At 39.6% G+C, this 22,155-nt stretch overlaps 1 protein-coding gene across 3 annotated transcripts in view; it reads left to right on the top strand.

Annotated features, from left to right (window-relative positions):
- The first annotated feature begins 1,332 nt into the window (after positions 1–1,332).
- Positions 1,333–22,155, top strand: part of tsl (membrane-attack complex domain containing protein torso-like) — a 29,122-nt gene continuing 8,299 nt past the window's right edge. Inside the window, exon 1 of one of the 3 annotated variants that reach the window (XM_031982842.2) lies at positions 1,333–1,993. Coding sequence is in view for 1 of the 3 variants with exons in the window: in XM_031982841.2 (XP_031838701.1) it covers positions 20,232–20,371 (140 nt within the window). In the remaining 2 variants the exon portion in view is untranslated. Of the gene's footprint in view, positions 1,994–17,132; positions 17,902–20,194; positions 20,372–22,155 lie in introns of those variants that run through there. The other 2 variants (XM_031982843.2, XM_031982841.2) reach the window with 2 other exon arrangements.

Raw genomic sequence — 22,155 nt, forward strand, 5'->3', positions numbered from 1 at the left:
TTTTATTACGTGTTATAATGTATTCAAGCGTAAGTGACGCCGAGTGCAACAGATACACAAAAGACGAAAACAGATCTATTATGTGCGTAAACATTTACATTTTCTTTCTTCATGGATTTCTATAGACTCCCGCTTCCATTCTTCCTTCTATAAATTCAACGTCATAAATAATGCATCTTATTTCTCACCTCGACCGACGGCAGCCACCGATAAAAATCAACCATTTTCCAGGCCCCTGAATCAACGGTATTCCCGTGGAACGACGCGTGAGAACCCCGTAACAATGCTGAGCATCAAATGTTTAAAATACAAAATATAAGAACAATACTATCTGATAACGAGTTCTTTCAACTCTTCTGCTATCCATGTGCCTCAAATTAATTAATCAGGCCGGCATTATTTTATATCGAAACAAAGTGGAGTACGTGAAATTTAAGTGAATACTTCTTGTGTATAACGGTGCGAGCTAAAAATAAAATCAGTGTAATTGTATCTTTGTATAACTATAATATCGATAACGTATTAAAAAATTATTTACATACTTCAACAGCGTCGATGGTATGTATTTATACATTACTTAATTATTGTTTCAATATTATAACAATATTTTAACAGCTATCGTTTACGATTACTTTCTTACTCCCTGCATTACTATCTTATCAAATTCCAAGTGTCACAGTGCAAAATCAATCCACAATCTGCAAACTTGATTAAATTAAAGGTTACACAAAATGATACAACAACGTCAACAAGACTTAATCAAGAAACCACAGTTAATCGATCCCCGACACACCAAAACCGATTTACAAAACAGTTTCAGCTAACCTTCCCCCAAAATCCCGGAAGCAGATCTATAAAATATTCCAATGAAAACGCTTTTAAAACCACTCGTCAAACAAACAGATCTTCCTGCACAATCGAAGTACCAATAAACATAATCTCGTAATCTCCCATTGTCCGGATCGCGTTAATTTCGATCGTTAAATAAATCAGCGCGCTGGAACAACGCTTTCAATCAACCCGTGCGATTTATCAATCGAGTGATCGCTTAAAAATAATTCCGCTGGCTTAACACTTGTGTCCTCCGGTGGATGAATCCTCGCAGGGTCCTCGAGGGAAAGGTTCGATCTTTTCGAAGGGAATAATCGTTCTTATCTCTCGTTTACCACCCATCGCAAAGGCAAAGCCTTCACTCCTCCCTCTAGTTTCAATCGTGAACGCTTGTGTGCGCGCGCGCGAGCGCTCGCTCTCCCGCTCATTAATAACGTCTCGTGCGTAGATACACACGCGGCCGTGCAACACCGGTAAACAGACAGAAAGAGGCGTGCACGCGCGCGCATTCACTGGCGATCGTTCGCCGCGAGTAGATACGAAGTGGCCGCAGTCGCGGAGATCCGCTGCTCACGGTGAGATCGTGGCCCGTCGCGATCGTGAGCGGAGAACGGCGTCGATCGTGATCGATCGATCGATCCCCGCGGCGGAGGACGTGCGCGATCCCCACCGGGAACCAAGGAAAAAGACGCTGGTTTACGGCCGCCGTGGATCGATCAGGACACCGGGGGCCTCCGCGCAAGGATTCTTATCGATTGATCGCCATTTTAATCCAGCCCGGCGATCGACGAGCGACCGTTTCATTCACGATCACCGGGATCGGTGACCAGCTCGATTGCCCTCGAATCTCTGAACCACCTGTTCCTTCTTTCCCGTGAATTCACCGAAAGGATTCACGATCCTGCGACGGTAGAAGTTGATTTTACAAGTGTCGCCGAGGACTGGCCAGTGGTTGGCTCGGTGTAATCGCAGTGGTTCCTCGATTCGGTTGATCCTTGACGTTTCGCTCGGGACTGGAATCACGAGCGGAGTGTGTTGACAAAGTTTCAGTGGTTTCGCGAGGAAGCCGGGGGCGATGTTCAGACGTTCAAGATCCACGCAGCTGCGACATTGAAAGATCTACGAGGGACGAGAGGAGATGGAGAATCCTTGAGACGATCAGGTGAGACTGTCAACGCTTGCAGCCGACAGTGTACGGTTACCGCGGCGTTTGACTCACTTTCACAAAGTAATATTACGTCGATACAGCACGTGAATTTTCGTGTTTCTCTGGCTCGGGCACCCATTGGGAATGTCGCAACGCCGCGGGTTTCAATGATACGCTTCGGTGTATTATCCGAGGCGGCTCGTATCGACACGCGAATTGGAAACTATTTATAGGGGCACGTGAATGAAAATAGATGGAAACCTGTCTCATTGGATTGAAAGTCACTGTTAACAAGGTCCGCTAATCGCGATGCGAAACCGTGCACTTCGTAAAAGTGGGATTTCAGTGTTTCAAAATTGTTCGTTGTCTGTTGCTTTACGTAACTTTGTGTTGATCGTGGAAATGCGTTAAGGTTGTCGCTAATTAGAATGATAACGGTAATGTAGGCTACTTTGATGATCGGTTTAGGAGATAATAATGAAAGATCTTTGATACAGGTTTTAAGAGTAAAATTCTAGGAGATGTTCCGGTGAAGAGTGACACGAATGTTTCGCCAGTAAATATTTAACTTCACTTCAGTCAAGCCAACGGCCGATTAAAGAGATCGAATACTGCATCGCCGGCTCGCTTAATTGCAACGCTTCGTGGATATTAGATCAGGTGTATCTACGATCTTAAGAATACTTTGCGTAACGGTTGCACCAGCGACTGCGTACTCCGCGAAAGAAGTAAGGGAAGATTTTTAATTAAATTTCTTTCGCTTTGTCTAGCTACTGCCGCTGGATAAGGAATCAGATCATCGGATAACCGGTCGACTTCGCACCGGTATAAATGAGAAATTCCTACTTCTTTGTTAGCCGTGTCACAATCCGCGTGTACCCAGGCCCCGTCACGTCCCATCGTCGAAGTCGACCGCGTCGAATTGTCTTGTTTCCGGCCCATTTTTACGAAAACCCGAGGAAATTATTCTCTTCGGGTTTTAGGGGCTTAAATCAGGGAATCGTAAAATCGGCGATGTATCCTTGAAAACGTGCGATTGTACACTGCGCCAGAATGCATGTTTCTAAGACCTTTTTATTCAGTTCACGACGTGTGTTTTGTTAAATAATTAGATGAAACAACATTTGGAAATATAATATGGGAAAGATGACACTCGACAACTGGAACTTGCAACTTCTACCGGTTATAATATCTTTAAGAACTTACAATAATTCTTTCTACAGATTTATAATATTTGCTTGTTCACTTAATAATCAACTTAACTCTTAGTATACGAGACATTTTCTAAATATTCGGAACCTTCATTGGAGAAAGTTAAATTATACATTGAACTCTTAAATATTATAGAAAAAGAGAACTGTGCGTTCGTCTCTTATTATTCGAGTAACTAAATTATCTTAGCAACCTTGCATTTCAAATATGAAAATTTGGTGAAGGAACATTCGTTCTCAAAAGATTAACAATTCGTAGAGACCGAAATGTTCGTAAACACTGTTAAAACGCTCCAACCTGAAATTTTATCTCATCCGTTTGCAAGATCAGTTACATCAAACGAATTGTGTATTGTACGAGTTTCTGTTACATAATGACATGTCCTTAAGCTATTACAATTAGCAGATCTTTCCTTTTGCTCGGTTCGTTCGTCTCGAGGGGCCATGTTGAAATAAACGCGCCGCCCGAGTATTCCGCGTCGGCCATTGTTCCCTAGTGGTATCGTGATCGTTAGGGTTGCAAGGTGTTGCCCCATATCGATATTTCGCGGTCAACGTGGCCCGAGTTTTCATCAATGCCCGAGTTCAAGATTGTTTCGACCACAGTTCTGTCCTAGAATCCAGATTGGGTTTCGAACGATAATACAGGACGCAGTATGGCCTTTCATAAACGCAGGGTTGTATAAGGTGTTGCGTAAGCGTGGCTGCAATCATTTAACAGGACGAGAGGTATATATAAAATTTACTGACTCACTTCAGCGAGCTTGCGCCTTACAAATAGACGTCCTTGAAAGGAATGACCTTTTAAGGATAGAATTTCGGGAATCGAGTTGCTTAATCGTGGAAGAACTTAAAAAAGTTTGGTGTTTATATGGTTTCAAATATAACACAGCTAATTGCAAAATGTACAAACTCCCAAAGTGACGAATTTTAATGCAATCTAAATGCAATGCTATCGTGGTGTTTTAATTATTGCAGATGAATCTACCAATAGAAGTTGCAATTCTAATTTTATGAATAGAAGAAGTGACTATCGATTGGATTTTATTTCTCTATTTTGTTTCTCCTGAATATTCCCACACGCAAACAAATTATTCAGCTCGGCATTGCAATTTCTACGCACACTGGTATATTAACTCCAATGGAAACTTCTATTGTTTGCCATTTGAGTCCCAGCACAACGCAGTCAGCTGTTACACTTAAAATAGATATATCAATCATCGAACTCAGAAATCATCAATAAGAGCAATTTCAACGTCTGCCTTGACCCGAATGCCCATTTCGCTTTCGGAAGGGGAATGCGCGAGATTTTCCTCGCGCGGTTTCGAAACACGTCAACTGACACAAGTCATAATCCAACAGACATTTTATAATTTGTTTGCACGTCAGATAACGTTTACTTGTCTCTAACTTATCTCGCTCGTGCCCTGATTACTTCAATTTTAAACATTCACGTAACTACAGTTGGAGGATCACTTGATGGTTGGGTTACTGAATTCGGCATGACGACTGATTGACCAGTTTTTGTCTGTTTCCATTTCATTTTCGATGCTCACTTGCTGTTCGTCGGTACAGTTACACGTAACCAATGAAAAATATGATCAAACGAACAAACAATAATAGAAACAAACAATTGTGCCGTCTCGCTAGACGTCAAGTCGTTACTCAACAGTACGAGAATGGAATCCAACGGGTCGTGACGAATGTTTCAAATTTTTGCGGGGAATTTTTCAACCGGAAGCGAAAATTTGCTTACCTCGCGCTGCTCGCTAGGCCATTAATCCACCTTGCAGCTTCAGCGGGAACGCGAGCATCTGTATATTAGAGCACAAATCATAAGCCCTGTTTTCGCACGTGTTCACCACGTGTGTTTAAAAGGAGGTCCAAAGTGCCCCCTATGTTATTCGAAATTATCGATCATCAATTCTCGGAGTGTTCCGTGCATTTCCACCGTCCGCAATTATTAATAGAGCCCATCGTTGTCTGTCCTGTAGGCTGCATGAGTTATTACCAACGCGATGGTTTCGTTTCGTTAAACGATCCTGCAGGGTGTTTACGCTTGTATTGACATCGCTGAAAAATTGCGCAGGGATTCACGGTTGACTAGAGCGAGCCTACTGGTCCCCTAAGTACAACGAGTCCAAGGCTGCGTTGTCGCAATCCCGACTTTCAGCGGGCTCGTCGTCTTCAGCTTAGCAATTATTACTATGTAGATATTGTGTGTTCACCTGGCTAATTAGTCTCGTTACATTACAAATAAAATTATAATTAACGTAAACTTATTTTTTCTTTTGGCAAATGAACAATAATGAACTTTCGCGAGCGTGGCCGTAGAAATTATAAGGCGAAAGGTTAAATGTTACGAACGCAGAAAGTATCGAGTATAATTGAACGTAATTATCTCCGGTAAAAGCATAAAAGGATAATATTTGAAAGAAGTAAGGAAAAAAATTAATTGTTCATTGTATTATAGTATTAGTCGCAGAGGAAAAGTATTATTATCTCGAATCGGATCAGCACATGTACGCTAATTGGATAATACACTTGCGAAACGAAGAAATTCAAAGTCAGCGTTCGCTATCGAACACTCGACTAAAATTACAATTACAACCGTATTGGGTGAAGCGTGGCTCGTTTCATAATTAATTATCACGATGAACTGCCGTCTTTATTACACTTTCTCCGGTACGCTTCGCCTCGGTGTTAGCGCACACGCGTCACAATAGAAATTACACCCTATCCGTTGCTCAATATCGGGGTACATTTCACCGAGTAAACGAACGATTTCATAGCCCGGTGCTCGTTCGCGTATGAAACCGTGCTCCATTTTTCGTATATACATTCATTACCCGTAACAAATGTGCAACGCGTTTATTAAAAAAAAAAGAACAGAAATTAGTAAAACAGTAAGTGCATATTACGAGATGTTGCGTTAATGCGATTTACCGATCGAAAATCAGCGAGTCGAAAATTCTTTTCGGTTGACTTGTTGCTATTTTTAATTGCTGCGGCCTACTGTCGAACTTATGTAAGGTGATGAAATCGAAAATCGGGACAAGCTTGGAAAACATTCTACTTCGCGTGTTAAATTGAGTAGCGATTTTTAATTAATTTTAGGAAACTTTGTTGGAAACCTTTGAAATACTTATTACTCGTGTAGATTGTGAAATCCAAATGTTAAAGATATCTTTTATTTAACATAAGTCCCAGAGCCTGCAATATTTTTTTACTTCTAATAGAACACCAATGTTTATTCTCTCCTCTCGTAGACATCAATCAAATTCTTTTCTTTTATCTCAGAGAAATCAGCTTCTAATTAAAAACTATGCGATCTACACATGATAAATGGCACAAAAGTCGCAGTGTTTATATAATCGCTTCCAATGAAACGAAGAGGAAAGATCTGTGAATGCGGTTCCAATTACCCAGCCAACCCATTAAAATCGAAACACTCGGACGATTCCATTTCTGCCCGAAAAGAGCAACAATCGAGCCAGCGCTGTAGCGTGCACGATAAAAGCGTGCAAGCGCAAAATCGTGCGATCTCGTTCTCTGGGTCGAGTCGACCGATAACTTACAATGAGTCAGTCGAACGTATCGCTCGGGCCGGGTTCATTAGGATCGGCTTATTGCCCCGATCAATCTTGCGGTGTTCCGCTGCACGAAACGAACGGTCGCAGGTGCAATGGCCACCTCCGTCGGTACGGCGCGGTACCGCGTCCCGCCGGGAGATAAACCGCCGTACGAGTTATCCGTGTGTTTCTCGCTGCATTTATCACCGGCATCATGCGTCGCGCACTTTCACGCTGCTTAAGCCTTCTACACACGTTGGGTTGGTGTTGTAAAAAGCTCGAGTCCTTGGAGCTTCAAGGATCAACCTTGAAGCTTGATGTTCGGGAGTCAACTTTAAACATTTGAGAAGTTTCGTGTGAGCCTTGAGAGGTTTCAACGTTCAAGTTTTTTAAAACATTTTCAAATTTTCCAATTTTTAAACCTTTTAACCTTTAAAATTAACAAACTATCAAACTTTTAAACTTTTGAACTTTTGAACTTTTGAACTTTTGAACTTTTGAACTTTTGAACTTTTGTACTTCTATACCTTTAAACTTTTGAACCTTCAAAGCTTCAAACCTTCAAATTTTCAAACCTTTTAACCTTTAAAATTAACAAACTATCAAACTTTTAAACTTTTGAGCTTTTGAACTTTTGAACTTTTGAACTTTTGTACTTCTATACCTTTAAACTTTTAAACCTTCAAAGCTTCAAACCTTCAAACCTTCAAACCTTCAAACCTTTAAACCTTCAAACCTTCAAACCTTTAAACCTTCAAACCTTTAAACCCTCAAACCTTTAAACCTTCAAACCTTCAAATTTTCAAACCTTCAAATCTTCAAGCTTTCAAACTTTCAAACATTAAAATTTCAATATTCTTCTTATATAAATGCTCTAGCATTAAACACCTCTGTTTACAATTCAAAGCTTGACCCCTATAACTGAGAAAAATCAGTAGCGTCGCGCCAAACTAAGGCTGATGCAAGTGTCACGAGACCCTGGGTCGATGGATGCATCGGAACATGTCTCAACGTGTGTAGTGGGCTTAACGGGCGTAGTTCGCCAATACCAGGTTTCGAACAAAGAGAAAGAGAGATAGCGGACACGTTCGTGAGGCGCGGGTGACCGTCCTTATGCCAGTTACCCCGATTTTCAAACAGGAACAAGCCTCGGAATAGTTACACGACGCTCGTGGGTTTTGCAAGAAAACTGTACCAGGAACTCGTACTTTCAACCGATTATCGAAGCGGATCGCGGCGTTCGCCGCGACCTTACACGTCATTGGCCGCGATCGGCACCGATACGCGATTGATTACGTTCGCGTACGTTGCCTCGATGAAACATTGTTATTACTACGTGTATGAATATTGTGACCGGATCGTAAAACGATGATATAAATGCGGACTTGTTCCGTGTCGACGTGCTCATTTGTCGCGACCCGTTGAAATGCAGCGCGGGTGCAGCGGCTGCATGATTCAACGGTATACATGTGCTGAGTGCTTGGACTGTTCATTGCTGATGACTAGCGGGCCACGTTTTTCTTTAATTAAATGGCACTTCAAAATTGATTTTTTTAAATTATATCGGTAAATGTTAATCTGTTGATTGTTGACTTTAGTCTTACAAATTTTTCGTGGGATGCGTAATTAAAATCATACTATATAAAACAGACAGGGCAAATGCAGTTATATGTATTAATGAAAAACTAAAGCAAAATGAAGGATTACATGTTGATTTTAAATAACAAGCATATATAGTGACACGTATATAGTGGTAGTTAACTGGTTAATCATTAGCATGGTTAATAATATGTAAAATTTGCATAGTATTGAGGGTCTTTTCTGCAAAATGATACCTTCAAAGTTACGAATATTTATACAGGAGAAGTTTTTATGTAAAAAAATCCATGACATTCTTTGTGGATGTGCAATATTCAATAATTATATAGGTAACTTAATCGGGGATTTCCTTTACGTTGGAAATAATTTCCATCGTTTCGGCAATTCGCATTCTGCCTGATCAGCTGTTACGCCCCAGTAAATCAAGTGTGAACCGCAGAATTGTTGCTCAACGCAAAATTTGCTCGAGGTTAATGTCTCAGAGCAGTTCGTGACGTTCGTGCGATTCGAGAAAGCATCGTAATCGTTATTTCGCGGGACAGCGATGCAACGCATCTTTCAGTGAACTCTTTAAAGTGCTGTATACTTGATTCACATATTTCCACGGAAAATGTGTTTCATATGACATGTAAATTATTCAATTATCGTGTTCATAGTCGCGTAAAATAAAGCAACTCAATAAAGTTAATAAAGTACGATACGCTTACAGTCACAATCGTTTATAATTTGTCGAATGCGCACAAGCCTGAAAATGTAAAGAATGTTCCAGTCCATAACAAAATGAAGGAAACAAGAAAATTGAAAAACCTTTTATTCCCATTCCAATTTGAACTACCACTCAAAGTAGAAAATTGTCAGGTCGTTCCATGAGTAATATCTTATTATTGCCTCACACGCAATAAGCCTAGAAACAATATCTTTTCGAAGTGATTTCCACATGGTTTCCTTTAACACGTTTACTGCCTGCATCACATACTTATAAGGACCTCGATCTCTCATTCATCCCAGAGAAAGTGAGATCGATTTTATGCTCGTTGCTATTCGAGCTAATACTGTGTGGTATGATATCCGCGTAATCAATGGTCCTCGTTACATTTTTAAATTGCTTCACAAAAAGGATACGGTGCGTTTTGTAAAATATTGCGGCTGCGAGGATCGTTACCGGAGCAAATGGCGGTATCAGCCGCATTAATCATGGAATTAATAGCACGATTAAAATCATTTACGAAACGTTCTAATAACATTTAGATACGCGTATCCAGGGAATAGTAGTACAATACTTGAGATGCTGAAAAGCCTAAGGGTACGTTTACAGCGGAGCTGCGACAGAAACAAAGAGAGCGTCGATTCGCAACGCTTGTATTGTTGATCAATTAACCAGTTAACTGTGTTGCACTCTTTTAAAAGTGGCCATTTCTTTATGACGAGTATACACAACTGTATAGTTGATTGAACGTACGTCTACACTTCAACATAAACGCCTTCATTTCAACTGAAACTAAGGATTAGGTCATTCCATAAATAATGTCGTTCTTTTATACTAACTTCTAATATAAATAAATAAACACTTATTTTTTAAGTTAAACACTTATTAAGTGGCGTTACAATATTCTCGATTAATATTGTAACGCCACTTTCGAAATGGCATTAAAAGGTACTTTACGAAGTAAGATAAGGAACAACATTACTCATGGGACAAACTAATATTTCTTAACCTCGTTCTGATCGCCGTTCTCTTTCCATTTCTTGATTAATATTTTAACGCGATTTTCGAAATAGTATTAAAAGGTACTTTACGAGCTAAGATAAGGAACAACATTACTTAGGGGACGAGCTAATGTTTCTTCTCTTTACTCCAATCGCCGCTTTTTAGTCATTTCTCGATTAATAGTTTCACGCGATTTTCGAAATGACATTAAAAGCTACTTTACGAGGTAAGATAGGAACAACATTACCTGTGGGACGAGCTAATGTTTCTTCGCCTCACTCTGATCGCCGCTTTTATCGAGTATCGCAGCTCCGCTGCGAACGTACCCTAAATACGCTGGCGAAACAGCGAGCGGCGCGATTTCTTCTGAAAGGATGAACTCTGGAGGATTATGCGGGTGTTGCAACACCTGCAACCCGTGCCCGTTCCCGATGAAAACGTGACTCCCGTCGAGATCTTCGCGATTGGCTTCTCAAGCGGCACGAGATCTTCTTTAGACGCTATTCCCCCGCGGTCCGTGGCGCAAGATGGTCCTCGATTCACGGGGAACAACGCATTCCCGCGGCTCATCAAGCACACAACCAGACGCCGGTCCCAGGTCCCTCGAAATGTCACTAGGAGGCTGCCAAGGCGCGGGAGAAATTATTCGTTTAGCCTTGTCGGGGACCTTTATCGTTTCTTTTTCAACGATAATCGCGCGCGAAAAGTGGACGGTGACGTTGCAAAATCGAAGAAACGATCGGAATTACACGACCACCTCTAACAACAACGCTATGAAACACGTCTGCGCCGAGGATAATTGAGGACAAATAAAGATCGAGGATGAATAAAGAAACTGTTTTCTTCTGTTCCGTGAATGACATGATTACACGGCCGTATGTATGTACTTAAATACTTGCACAGCTGTTCACAAGTTCAGAGAATCGTTTTACGTTTCAAACATTGAGTTTCCTTGATGGTATCCGATGACAAGCGCAATTAACTGTGTATGCGCTGAAGCCTCTGAAGCTTGGAAAATATCGTTGTTGCATTGGATATTGTCATTATGGGTTAAGGATGATTACTCGAACAATTTGCATGCATTTAAATTTTCTCTTTGAAGCTATTATCGGTAATAGATCTCCCTCCGCTGGGAAACTAAATTGTTAACACATTGCGTACCGGCTAATTATCAGAAAATTAAATTGTATGGATTTTCAGTGAGATCCACTTATATCACTGTTTATAAGAAAAACTCAGGTATCATATTGTTATGTAATACATTTTAAATGGACAATTAGTTCTAATCCAATTTGATATTTCCTTAAATGCTGTGGTAATTATCAAAGTTATATAGCTAAGAGTCTTTATATAAAAACGAGGTTTCTCGTTACCATTGCGCAATATGTTAAATTATCGGAGCAAAGAAAATTGTTTTTCCTTGTTAGTGATATCTAATTTCTGTGTAAGTTGACACGTGAATATTTGCTCTCTGAATGGCAAATATTAAAACAGATTTTATCACGATTGTCCTAATAGTAACAATTCGAAGAGGTACAGTCTATCATGGAGTATTGCATAATATCTTTAACGAAAGGAAAATGTGTCCATAAAAAATAAGATTCGAACAAGGAACAATAGCTCCAGACATTTGAACAGCGGCGTACAAGTAACGACGTCTTCCTTTGAATACCAAGACTCCCCGAATACATTAACTTCTTGCGCGCGTTCTTATGGCGTGAAAAATATCGATGGCTGGTCCCAGTTGTTCCTGGTGCAGGTATGCTAATGCATCGGAGATAAGAGGGCGAATCATGGTAAAGGACGCTTTTTGTTGTTTCGATAAAAGAGCAGCGAGGGAACGAGTTAGATTCTGCGAATGTGTATGCAGGCGTTCGCTGGAACTACCTGCTCTTATGCCGCGCGATTCTAAAGATATATTTAAAATGCCTTGGTAAATGCCAGGTTGATTCCCGAGGATATAAAAGGAGTACGAAGAGTCCTCCTCCGCTCGGTGAAAAATACCGACACCACCGAGAAATAATAACCGAGAGCCTCGTTGTGTTTTTAAAAATCTGGTTTCGCTTGTTTCTGAGACAAAGGAGGCAGAAGGTGCTCAACTAAATTGAGGACACGCTGATTGTTGCCCGTTTCGTGGCACGCACTGCTCGAACAATTAACAAGTCAGCGAGCTCGGGTTCTGCATTGAATCGACAGTAGCTGTTATTATTCAGGGCAAATGTGACAATATTTTTTATTTAATGATAATATAGATTGCTCTTTATTCTGAATGTTTATACACTTTTAATGCATATTTCAAGGGAAAATATGTTCCGTATTTAAGAAAATTTCTATTCACTGAGATTTTGAGATTTCAAGCGTTCGTAATAAAGAGACGAGTGTAACGAGGAAAGTTTTATTCCGAGTTATTAGTAAGTTAATATTTTCGAGGACGAATCAGTGATTAGGTTTATAAGATTGAATTGTGGTGGTAATTAGTGGGGCGTAAACTTGTTATTTAGAATTATTATTTACGTCGCGTGCTGACATTTTTCGCTACATTTTGGCTGAAGAATCAGACACGGAAATTTGCATGTTTCATTGAAAACTGTGTTGAATTTTATTACACTGTTCTAGTGATACACTTTCATCGATTGTGGTAGTATTAATCGCTGTTTACACGCTCATAGTCTAGTTTGTGTATCGTAAGACCACAAAATTACGTTGTTTCTTATCTCGGAGCACTGAGAAATAATACGCAACATGCTGTGCACTGAGCGATGCAATAAAGCGCATCACGCAAAGTCGAGTGTTTTGAGGTTCGTTATCAATCAGTTGTATAAACGGCACCGCGTTCAATATTGACGCGCGTGTAATCCATGTGAGTGTGGTGTGTCATAAACACGAATTGTCTGGATGTTAATGGATCATAGTTCGTTGACTGTGGATAACACCGAAACGCCGTTAATCTCTACAATGTACTTAGTTGTGGAATGCAAAATTGCTCGCGCTTAATAGTTCTCGAGCAATTAAGAAACGTTCCGGATTATTTGAACATGCTTTAAACATTATTAACGTGAAATATACTTCAAGATGATTGACACTGTAACAATTAACTAAGAAATTATGAGTTGGATGACAAGAAGCTCCCGTTAAGAGATGCGGAGTATTTTTACATAATTTTGATTTGCAAGCTGTTGTAACATCAATTATTCGAATGTTTATATTAAACTTGATTTATACTGTTTTTGAAACATCAATCTATAAAACTACATAAGATGAAGTTAATATTTTGGGATTTTTAATACTAATTTTTTAATACACAAGAAATATATAAGTCAATATTTACTAGAAGACTTCCGTTGAAAAACATTTACGATTCAACCTGGCTAGAGAAATCCTTCGCTTGTTCGCACTGCATTCGCTTTGCAGTTAATTGATATTCGTGCGTCACAATCAGTGAGTGACCCCAAACCGGACACGAAATTCACATGAAACAGAGAGGTTCGACGTAAAAACAAATTAATTCCACGATTAATTTGCAATTAAATCTACTCAATCGTACAGCTATTACAAAATCGTTTACACTTCTCGCTACTATCCTTGGAATCCTTTAACTTGTTACAACGCCATTTTTAACGATCATCCATCTAATAGTGGCTACTTCTGATCAAGCATCTAAACAGCCTGTGGCGATTGTTCAAAGTAAACAGAATTCTAATATTGAGAGACTATTTAAACGTTTTAATGTTGAAAACATTGACGTGACTCTAAAAATAGCAAGGACGATGAATATTTGGGAACCGGCTTTAAGGCCTTGCTGTTACACCAGAAAACAAGGATAAAATTGTCGTGATACACGAATAAATCGACCACTACAAAAATTTCGTAAGGCAGATACGATGTTGCACGGTCTGCGAATATTTATCGGAATTCTCTGTCAACTACGTGTCACGCATTCATCCGCTAGGAATATCAGCGCCCCGATGATAACGCTGATCACGTTGCAAGTAGATCTTGATGTAGGAATAACGTCCCACGGCAATGTACGCAAAGCGTTTAAGAACCCACGAAGAATAAACATCTTTTAATCAAACAACAAGAAACCAAATCAAGAATTATTTAAAAAGTTAAACAAACATACCAGTTATCGTTATTCGTTAGTACCGAATATCAATTATAAGTCACAACCATGAAACTGCACCTAAACATTTAAATCGCACCTAACAATAAGTCTCCAGTGCGCAATATTTATATATAAAAGTAATTCGACTATTATAATCGGTTTTCGACATTATAATAAACTACTATAATAATCCTCGATTTAATCATTTCTATTCATTTTCGTTTTCGAATGTTTACAATGAATAAAACTTCGATTTTTACGATCGCGTACACTACGAAGTCTCGTTTAGTAACCAGCTGGTATTGAAAACTTTCCTTCGAAAAAATCGTCGGTCTGCCGGCGGAGATTGTCTTATCACTGCGGATGATAATAATTCAGTTCCTGTGCGAGATAAATCAGCGGCCGTTCGTCACGATTCATCGTTTCCTACGCGAACTAATTCGTCCGACGCCGACAAAGGGATGAAAAATCGCGCGACAGATGCGGTGTCCACGGTTAACGAAGACGTCAGGCGTTTACGTCGGCCGGGAACGGGTCTGTGCAACAAGTGTGCAGTCGCAACGAGCAAGGCGGTGATTGGCAACGCTGGGGACTCCCGGTTATCTTCTGGTGTCTTGCAACAAGCATTCAGTCAGTGACCCATAACAATTAGTGTCGCGAGGGGGGACGGAACCTCTGCGATGCGGAGGGGAATGTTGATTAACGGAAGTGAACTAAACTTGTGTGATCCGGTAGGGTAAGTCCATCCCGATTTCTTGACCCTCGGGGTTTATCGGACGTAATTCGTGTACGTGCAGACGACCGACAGCCGGAATGAGGCTTCGGTTGATAGCGGTAGTGACGGCGAAAAATATATGGGGTTGGTAAGAAGTTAACACTAAAACCGGACGGGTCGAATTGACCCACTTCAGAATTTTTATTTTGTAAGTATTTCAATTATGAACGCGTACCTGCGAATGATTTTCAATGAAATTCGCGTGTTTGTTGAGATAGAAGACTTGGAGATCCTTCAAATCTCAAGAAACATATTATTCTATTTTTTAGGAAAACTTGGGAATAAGTCGCTTTGATTGCTCGGTAGTTTTCGTGTTAATATTGTAATATTGTTGCTTTTGTATACGCGTGAGTCAATCGATTTGGTGATATTATTTCATTGAATCAGTTATATAATGTTCATTCTTTTCTAGGATTTCGGTGCTACTTGTGCATTAACCCTTTGCGGTTGAATGACTTCGAGCTTCGATATCTAAAATCGAAAACTGCAAATGAGTAATTTGATTATTCAACTAACGAGGGACTGATATTTGGTTGTTCTAGGATTTAGGAGTTTTTCGGTTTTCTATGAAAAGGAATGTTGGAAGTTTAAGATAGTCTCGCAAAGACTCAATAGAAAATTGTTGAACATTAAGGGTTTATTTAATATTATGCTACCTGAGAGTAATTCTATCGAGTCAAATATTAAAAATATGTTCAAAATGTCTAGTTTCAAATAAACTTTGCATTTTCAAATTTCACGGTGTGCTTGCCGAAATTGATTGCGAACAATAACAGAATCATATGCAACCATTGGAGACAAGATCCTCGGTCACCTTTCAAATCTGGTTGGTTCGAGGACAACATCTTCAGGAATCTGAAACCGGATTTATCAATAAGTTGCTTGGAAGAGCCGTTGGATCCCTCGGGATCTGTACATCGTTCTTAGGGTGACTAGAAGCTTCCGAAATCTGAGATTTTCATTTAGAGAATTTCGAAGACGTTAAGAATCATTAAGTTTTCTATTGTGAACCTTAGACTGCTTTCCTTACAGTTCGTATTCATTTGTCATACGATAAAGTGAATGAAGTGGACAATCCAATGCACCCTTAACACGTTGACTGCCACGACAATCACCAATGATCGGAACTTCTAAATGACAAGGAAGTAATTACAACTGGCAAGATAATTTGATGGAAGTTGCGCTATTCACAGAGGACTTCCGAGAATGCTGAGCTTTTCTCTTCTTTTTTGTTTCTCGCCCTCTTTATTACTCTCCCTAACTTTTGTTTTCTCTCTAACTATTGTATTCTGTTTAACTGTTATATTTTATTACTTTACTACAAATTATAACTGATAGTCTAAGCACTCCTACGTACATATGAATATATAAAGATTACGCTTAACGTAATGCCTGGACATAATAAATAAACTACACATTACTACATAATTGATGTCAAATAAAAATCTTATTACACAAGGTTAAGTTTAAAATAATGAATAATTCTTCTTTTTCATCATTACTAGGTGACACATAAGAGACCGATGTTTTCCGTAGCACTCGACGCATTAAACCCTTGCCTCAAGCATCAAATCAAAGCTCTCGAAGACTCCAAAGGCTCTCAATCAAATAAAATAAACACAAACACTTGAATATTTTCCAATAACACGGAATGCCATCTTCGGAACAATTTTACAGTGAAAGTGGAATTCCTTTTCCCTCCGGCGAATCGACGACGACGAAATGGCTGTGGCGAACGTTGCAAGAGAAATCTCGAGGCGAGGGGTAAAATGTCTTTCATTTAAGATGTCGGTTGTCGGCGACATCAGCTTCATTGTTCCGCGGGTGCAGATTAAAATGACGTGTTCACGCCATTCCGCGCATTGCACTCGGATGACGGATTTAGAAAGGGAGACACGCGGTTCGTGAATGCGATCCATAGTTCGACCGTGATTCTTTTTTCTGGCTATCCCCCTCCCCTGTGACAGTCCAGTGGTATAATTGGGATTGCTAAGTGTCTGAAATTTATAACCGCTCACGTGCAGCGGGCCGAGTGTCGCTATTATTCATCGGTGCGTTGACTCTGTGCACGTGCACTTCGGTCTTGCGAATGAAACGAGCTCGCTCGACGATGGAGATCCCCCGATTATCAGTCACATTTGTCGTTCAATAGCCGCTAAACGGTCTCGTTTACACGGGCAACGTGACGGACGTACGAAACGCTAGCGATGGTATTTATAAACGCCGGCCGCGTGTGCGGATTTTCGCGGCGCGCATCATCGATGCGCGATCGGTGAGGATTCCTTTCGTCCTTCGCGTTTAATGGGAATCTCCCGCTCCATTCTCAGTATTCACACGTCCCGGGCTGCGTGGAAGCTTTTGTTGATATTGAAATGAGTTCACAGACGTTTGCTTCGTTCCACCCCACATTGCGAACGGTTCACGGTCATTTTTATGGGAATGGAATATAATCGCGTGGCTACTGTACAACCTTCGTGGCATGGCGAAGGTTGTTAGCATGCAGTATTCCTGGCGGTAGCTAAACTGCGTAGATACATTCGTCTTCGGCTGTGGGAGCGTGTGTTAAACCCGATACTGAAAGATTTATCTTCTATGCGTCCTTCGACGGTAATGAGGTGTTCCAACGCGAATATTCTGTTCAATCAGTTGTACGAATGATACGCGATTAAGTATCTTTAATTTATCCTTGAAGCCCGTGGAAGATGAAATGATGTCTGTTCAAATTGCTGAGTCGGAAATTATGGCGGCGACGATCAGTCGTAACTTTCATTTCTGTATACAACGCTGTTGGATCTATGTGTTTATTTCGTGTGTTGATGGTTTCGAAGCAAAACGACTTTAGTCGCGTGTTCTTGGATTTGAAATGTGTCGTTTGAAGTTTTGTGTGTGTGTTTTCACGTATTAATGCATTTATCGTTGTCATAGTGCAATATTCTTCTAGAATCTGATCAAGGTCTGTACTGCAACTTTTTGTAAATGTGACTAGTGTTACTTTGATTTATAAATAATAAGCAATCATGACCCATTAACATCGAAATGATTCGTAGTTACGACACATTACACTCAGCCATTACAATTACACACGCGTCAATACCGAACGTGCTACCGTTTATACAACCGATTGATAGCGAGTCTTAAAACACTTTACTGTGCGCGATGCTCTTTATTGCATCTCATAGCGCACGGTTAATTTTATAGTCTTATGACACAGAAGCTAGACTATGGACGTTTAACACTAACCGTGCCGGGAACCGGTCAGATGACCGGATTGAAAATTCTGCGGTTTCTTTTGTTTATTTAATTTTATAATTCCTATATTATCCGATTGATTGGTTTTTCAATTTTCACCCTTCCTTTTGTTTCCGTTTCCACTAAGAAAAATGTATCATCTAATTTGTTTATCTCTATTTTGTAGTTATTGGACTAGTTACGGTAGGAAAAGTGCCGGCATGGTTAGTGGTAAACTTGTATTAATAGTACGATAAATAAAAATGTGTTACCAGAATAATTTGTACTGTTCTACCTTGAAAATGGTATTACATAATTAACAAAATGGTCAAAGTTACAATACACTATGGTATTCTGTATTTCGACAAAGTATCTACTATCTTATGACAAGATTATTATGATAAACTTCCAACCGTGTATTTCAGACGTCTACGAATATACTTAAGAAAATAATCATGCAATCAAGTTAAAGAGACTTCTGATCACCCAAGAAACTTCAACACGTACTTACATTCATCCATTGTTATTTAAATAATTTCAAAAGACATTTCTCAAATTCCCAGAACACAAAACATATAGACTATCAAAAATCCAGATAAAATCAAATAGGAAAAGAATTTAACAAAGAATATCTCGAGCTAGCGGAAGGTGTGAAACACTGAAACGTGATTGCGGAAAGTTCTACTTACCAAGCTGTATCGCAGTACCAGACTGCTCCATTTGCCCAAGCGAAGCGAGAGTTCTTTTATTCAGACTGAAGGTATAAAATCAGACACGGCCGCCGCAACCTGTCCTTGGCTTTTTACATCTCCTCTGCTTAAACCATTTTAGGAGTACACACCAGAGAACTGTGCCATAGCCAGCGAATAAAAGCGTCGTCGTTAATGTGCACGTGCGCCGTGATTCACGTGCTGCAATAATTGCGACGATCATTATGCCGCTTTATCTTCCATTCCTCCGTCCTCTCCGCCCCACACAGTGATATCAATAGGAAATTCAGCTCGGTGCCATGCGTGTCGAGAATCACGGGTTCATTTAAAAGTTCGATGGTTTATAAATCACGTGAACAGTTCCGATGCAATAAGGAAAAGTTGTAGCGAGGAGGTCAACGATTATGACGAATAAACAATTTACATATTTGCCGTGCCAACGAGCGGAGAGACCCGACTGCTAACGTCTGGTGGAATATACAGCTCGATCATATTTAACTGTGTAATTTACACCGTAAGTATTTTGAATAAGTAGACAGTAACCGGCATTTACCGAATGTATCAAAAACTACAATAATTTCGACGATTGGCAACGATTGTCTTAAGATTTCAACTTCTGATAAATCCTAGATAATTCGGTTTGTTGAAAATGTAACAGAAGATTCATTTTTGACACTGAAGCTACTAGACCGGTAAAATGAACCATCTGGAAATTCTTATTTAATTATCAAAACAACGAAGATGCTTTTGTGAACAATTATACAGGAGATCTGTGTATTTGTATACACTTTTTTCGTTTTTCATTATGGAAAAATACTGTAACTGCTCGGTAGTATACTAGTGTTGACACATTACTGTTCAATTTTCAGAAAACTGGACTGTCTCCAGTGATCTTCGACGAGACTGACTTATACCACTATACGTAGAATAATTTAAATATATCATATATTTTAAGTAAATAATTAGTTTTGATGAAATCTGATATTTCTTAAGTTATTGGCAAGGTTACGTAGGCACATAGGTATTTATATAAAAACGAGATTTCTCGTTCCTGATACGTAATGTGTTAAATATGCGCGAGAAGCTGTTACCCAAATTCTGGCGATATATAGAGATGAAAGTGTTAAATAAATCAGATGGAGAGAAAGATTTCCCCGGGCGGTGTGCTTCCATCGCAGCACCACTTCCTGTGTCTAATACGCGAGACCCCCTTTTCTTGCTGTCCCAACCACACAACGCTACTTAAATAATTCTTCCCCATTGACTTCTGCGTCACGTAGACCTCGCTCCTTGTACTGGCGACAACTGAATCGCACTGCCCGCCGCGTGCTCGATTGTTCTTTCAATGGAGATTTTTCATGACGCGGCTGTCCATCGCGTTATTATCGGTCGCGCACGGAAACGCATCGTACGCGCGGTCTTTCATTGCCGAGGATATTTTCTTCGGAATATCCGCCAACCCCGACGCATCGTCACTTCAAAAAGGTACCGTTAACATATCTCGTCATCGAGCAACCTCTATTTCTTTCTTTTAAATATCTTGCGGTTAGGTGCTCCTTATAATCCAAGGAGTACTAGAGTACGCTCGTTGCTGGTGAAACTTCGAGTCTGGTGTCTTTTGTGTTTGTATATGTGTATGTGTTTGTATATGTGTATGGGATGGTAAATGCGAGGTCAGTAGTTGAAATAATTGGGGTTGTTTATGTAAATCCATAATTTGAGTAGTCCATAATTTAGTGACACGTTGATTGACAGATCACCATGAAATTTGTGTCAAGACTAGTTTAAATTATCGATGGAAACTTACAACCTAATGTACTTCACTGAATTTAATTATTGTTACCGGACAAAAATGTTGTGTCGTATATGAGTGTGAATGCATAGAAGTATTAAACGTGGAAAATTAATTATTACAATTGTGATGAGAAAGTGCAATGAAAATACCCATTTTGTCTTTTTCCTATAGAAGAGATGTAACGTTTGTTTTATCGAATTTTTTATTTATATTTAAATGCTTTTTTTAATTACTATTGATTTTTAAGAATTACTACCAATGTATTGATTAAAGCTACAGAAAAAACAAGAGGAAAGAATTGTGTATAGCACTTAGCCATTTCCATTATTCTAACCATCTATTTTAACCGCAGCATTAAACTCCGAACAGATTAATTTGCTAAAAAATTCATATTTCATATAATAACCGCTCGAACAAGCAAGCGGCAATTTTCGCCACGAAGAGTACGAAATTTCTCCTCGGTTTGGGGCAAACCTGTTTATCTTACAGCTGGGTTCCCTTGTTAGGCCACGCGTCTCATGCATAACGCACGTTACATAACAGTTTGTGTATCGTGCACTGCATCATCAGCAAAGTGTACAGAAACAACACGTCCGTTTATAATCATAACATTAAATTTTACGAAATCTTTCAACTTTCAGTTGAACGAAAACGTCCGTCGCGCGGCGAGTGCCCACAAAAACCGAATTCTAATTTAGGAGTAATATTCTTCCTGTAATTAAGGTCGATCATGCGCGGCCACGAAATTTCACTTTCATCGGAGTGTCCTTGAAACATTGAGGAGAATACCTAATACGTTGAGAGAGTGACAATACGTTTACTCTACGAGCTTCACCTGTTTGTACGCCCGTGAACTTCTAATCAAGGCGACACGCCACTTTCCTGCACTTAACAGAGAATGGCGAAAGTGGAACAGGTTCCACTTCCGCTTCACCAAATCGGAAGCTTCGACAGGACGGATGTTTGCCAAAGAACGTTCTAGGAACGGATGAAACGCGTGTAATCTTAATGTGATTAATCGTACTCGCTGACTAAATCGTTCGCTGCAGTGTCAGTAGTCGTGTATGGTCATTATAATTACTTGCCTAAACATACAAATTTATTTTTATTATTATTTTTTATTTATTTATTATTATTTTATTATTATTCGCATTCTCTGGTAATATGTTAAGTGAACATATCGTTGGATGTATAAAGTGTAAGACGCTTAAAAAATAGTTGATCGCTATAATAAACTCTAATTTTTCAGTTTCTATTTCATTAAATGGACACCTTCCATGTCGTGGAATTCTGATGGGTATTGGTTTTGTAGCCCACTTTTTATATAACAATATTTTTATATAGAATATGTAATTGTCTATAAAAGGTGAATTAAAAACGTAAATGTTAGATTATTCTGTAAACAATGTTCCTCTTTTCGCATTAAATAATCGAGTTCTTATACACATAGTGAGAGATTAGTTGAAAGGAAAAA

The sequence above is a fragment of the Nomia melanderi genome, chromosome 10 (assembly GCF_051020985.1).
Source record: "Nomia melanderi isolate GNS246 chromosome 10, iyNomMela1, whole genome shotgun sequence".
Taxonomy (NCBI): domain Eukaryota; kingdom Metazoa; phylum Arthropoda; class Insecta; order Hymenoptera; family Halictidae; genus Nomia; species Nomia melanderi.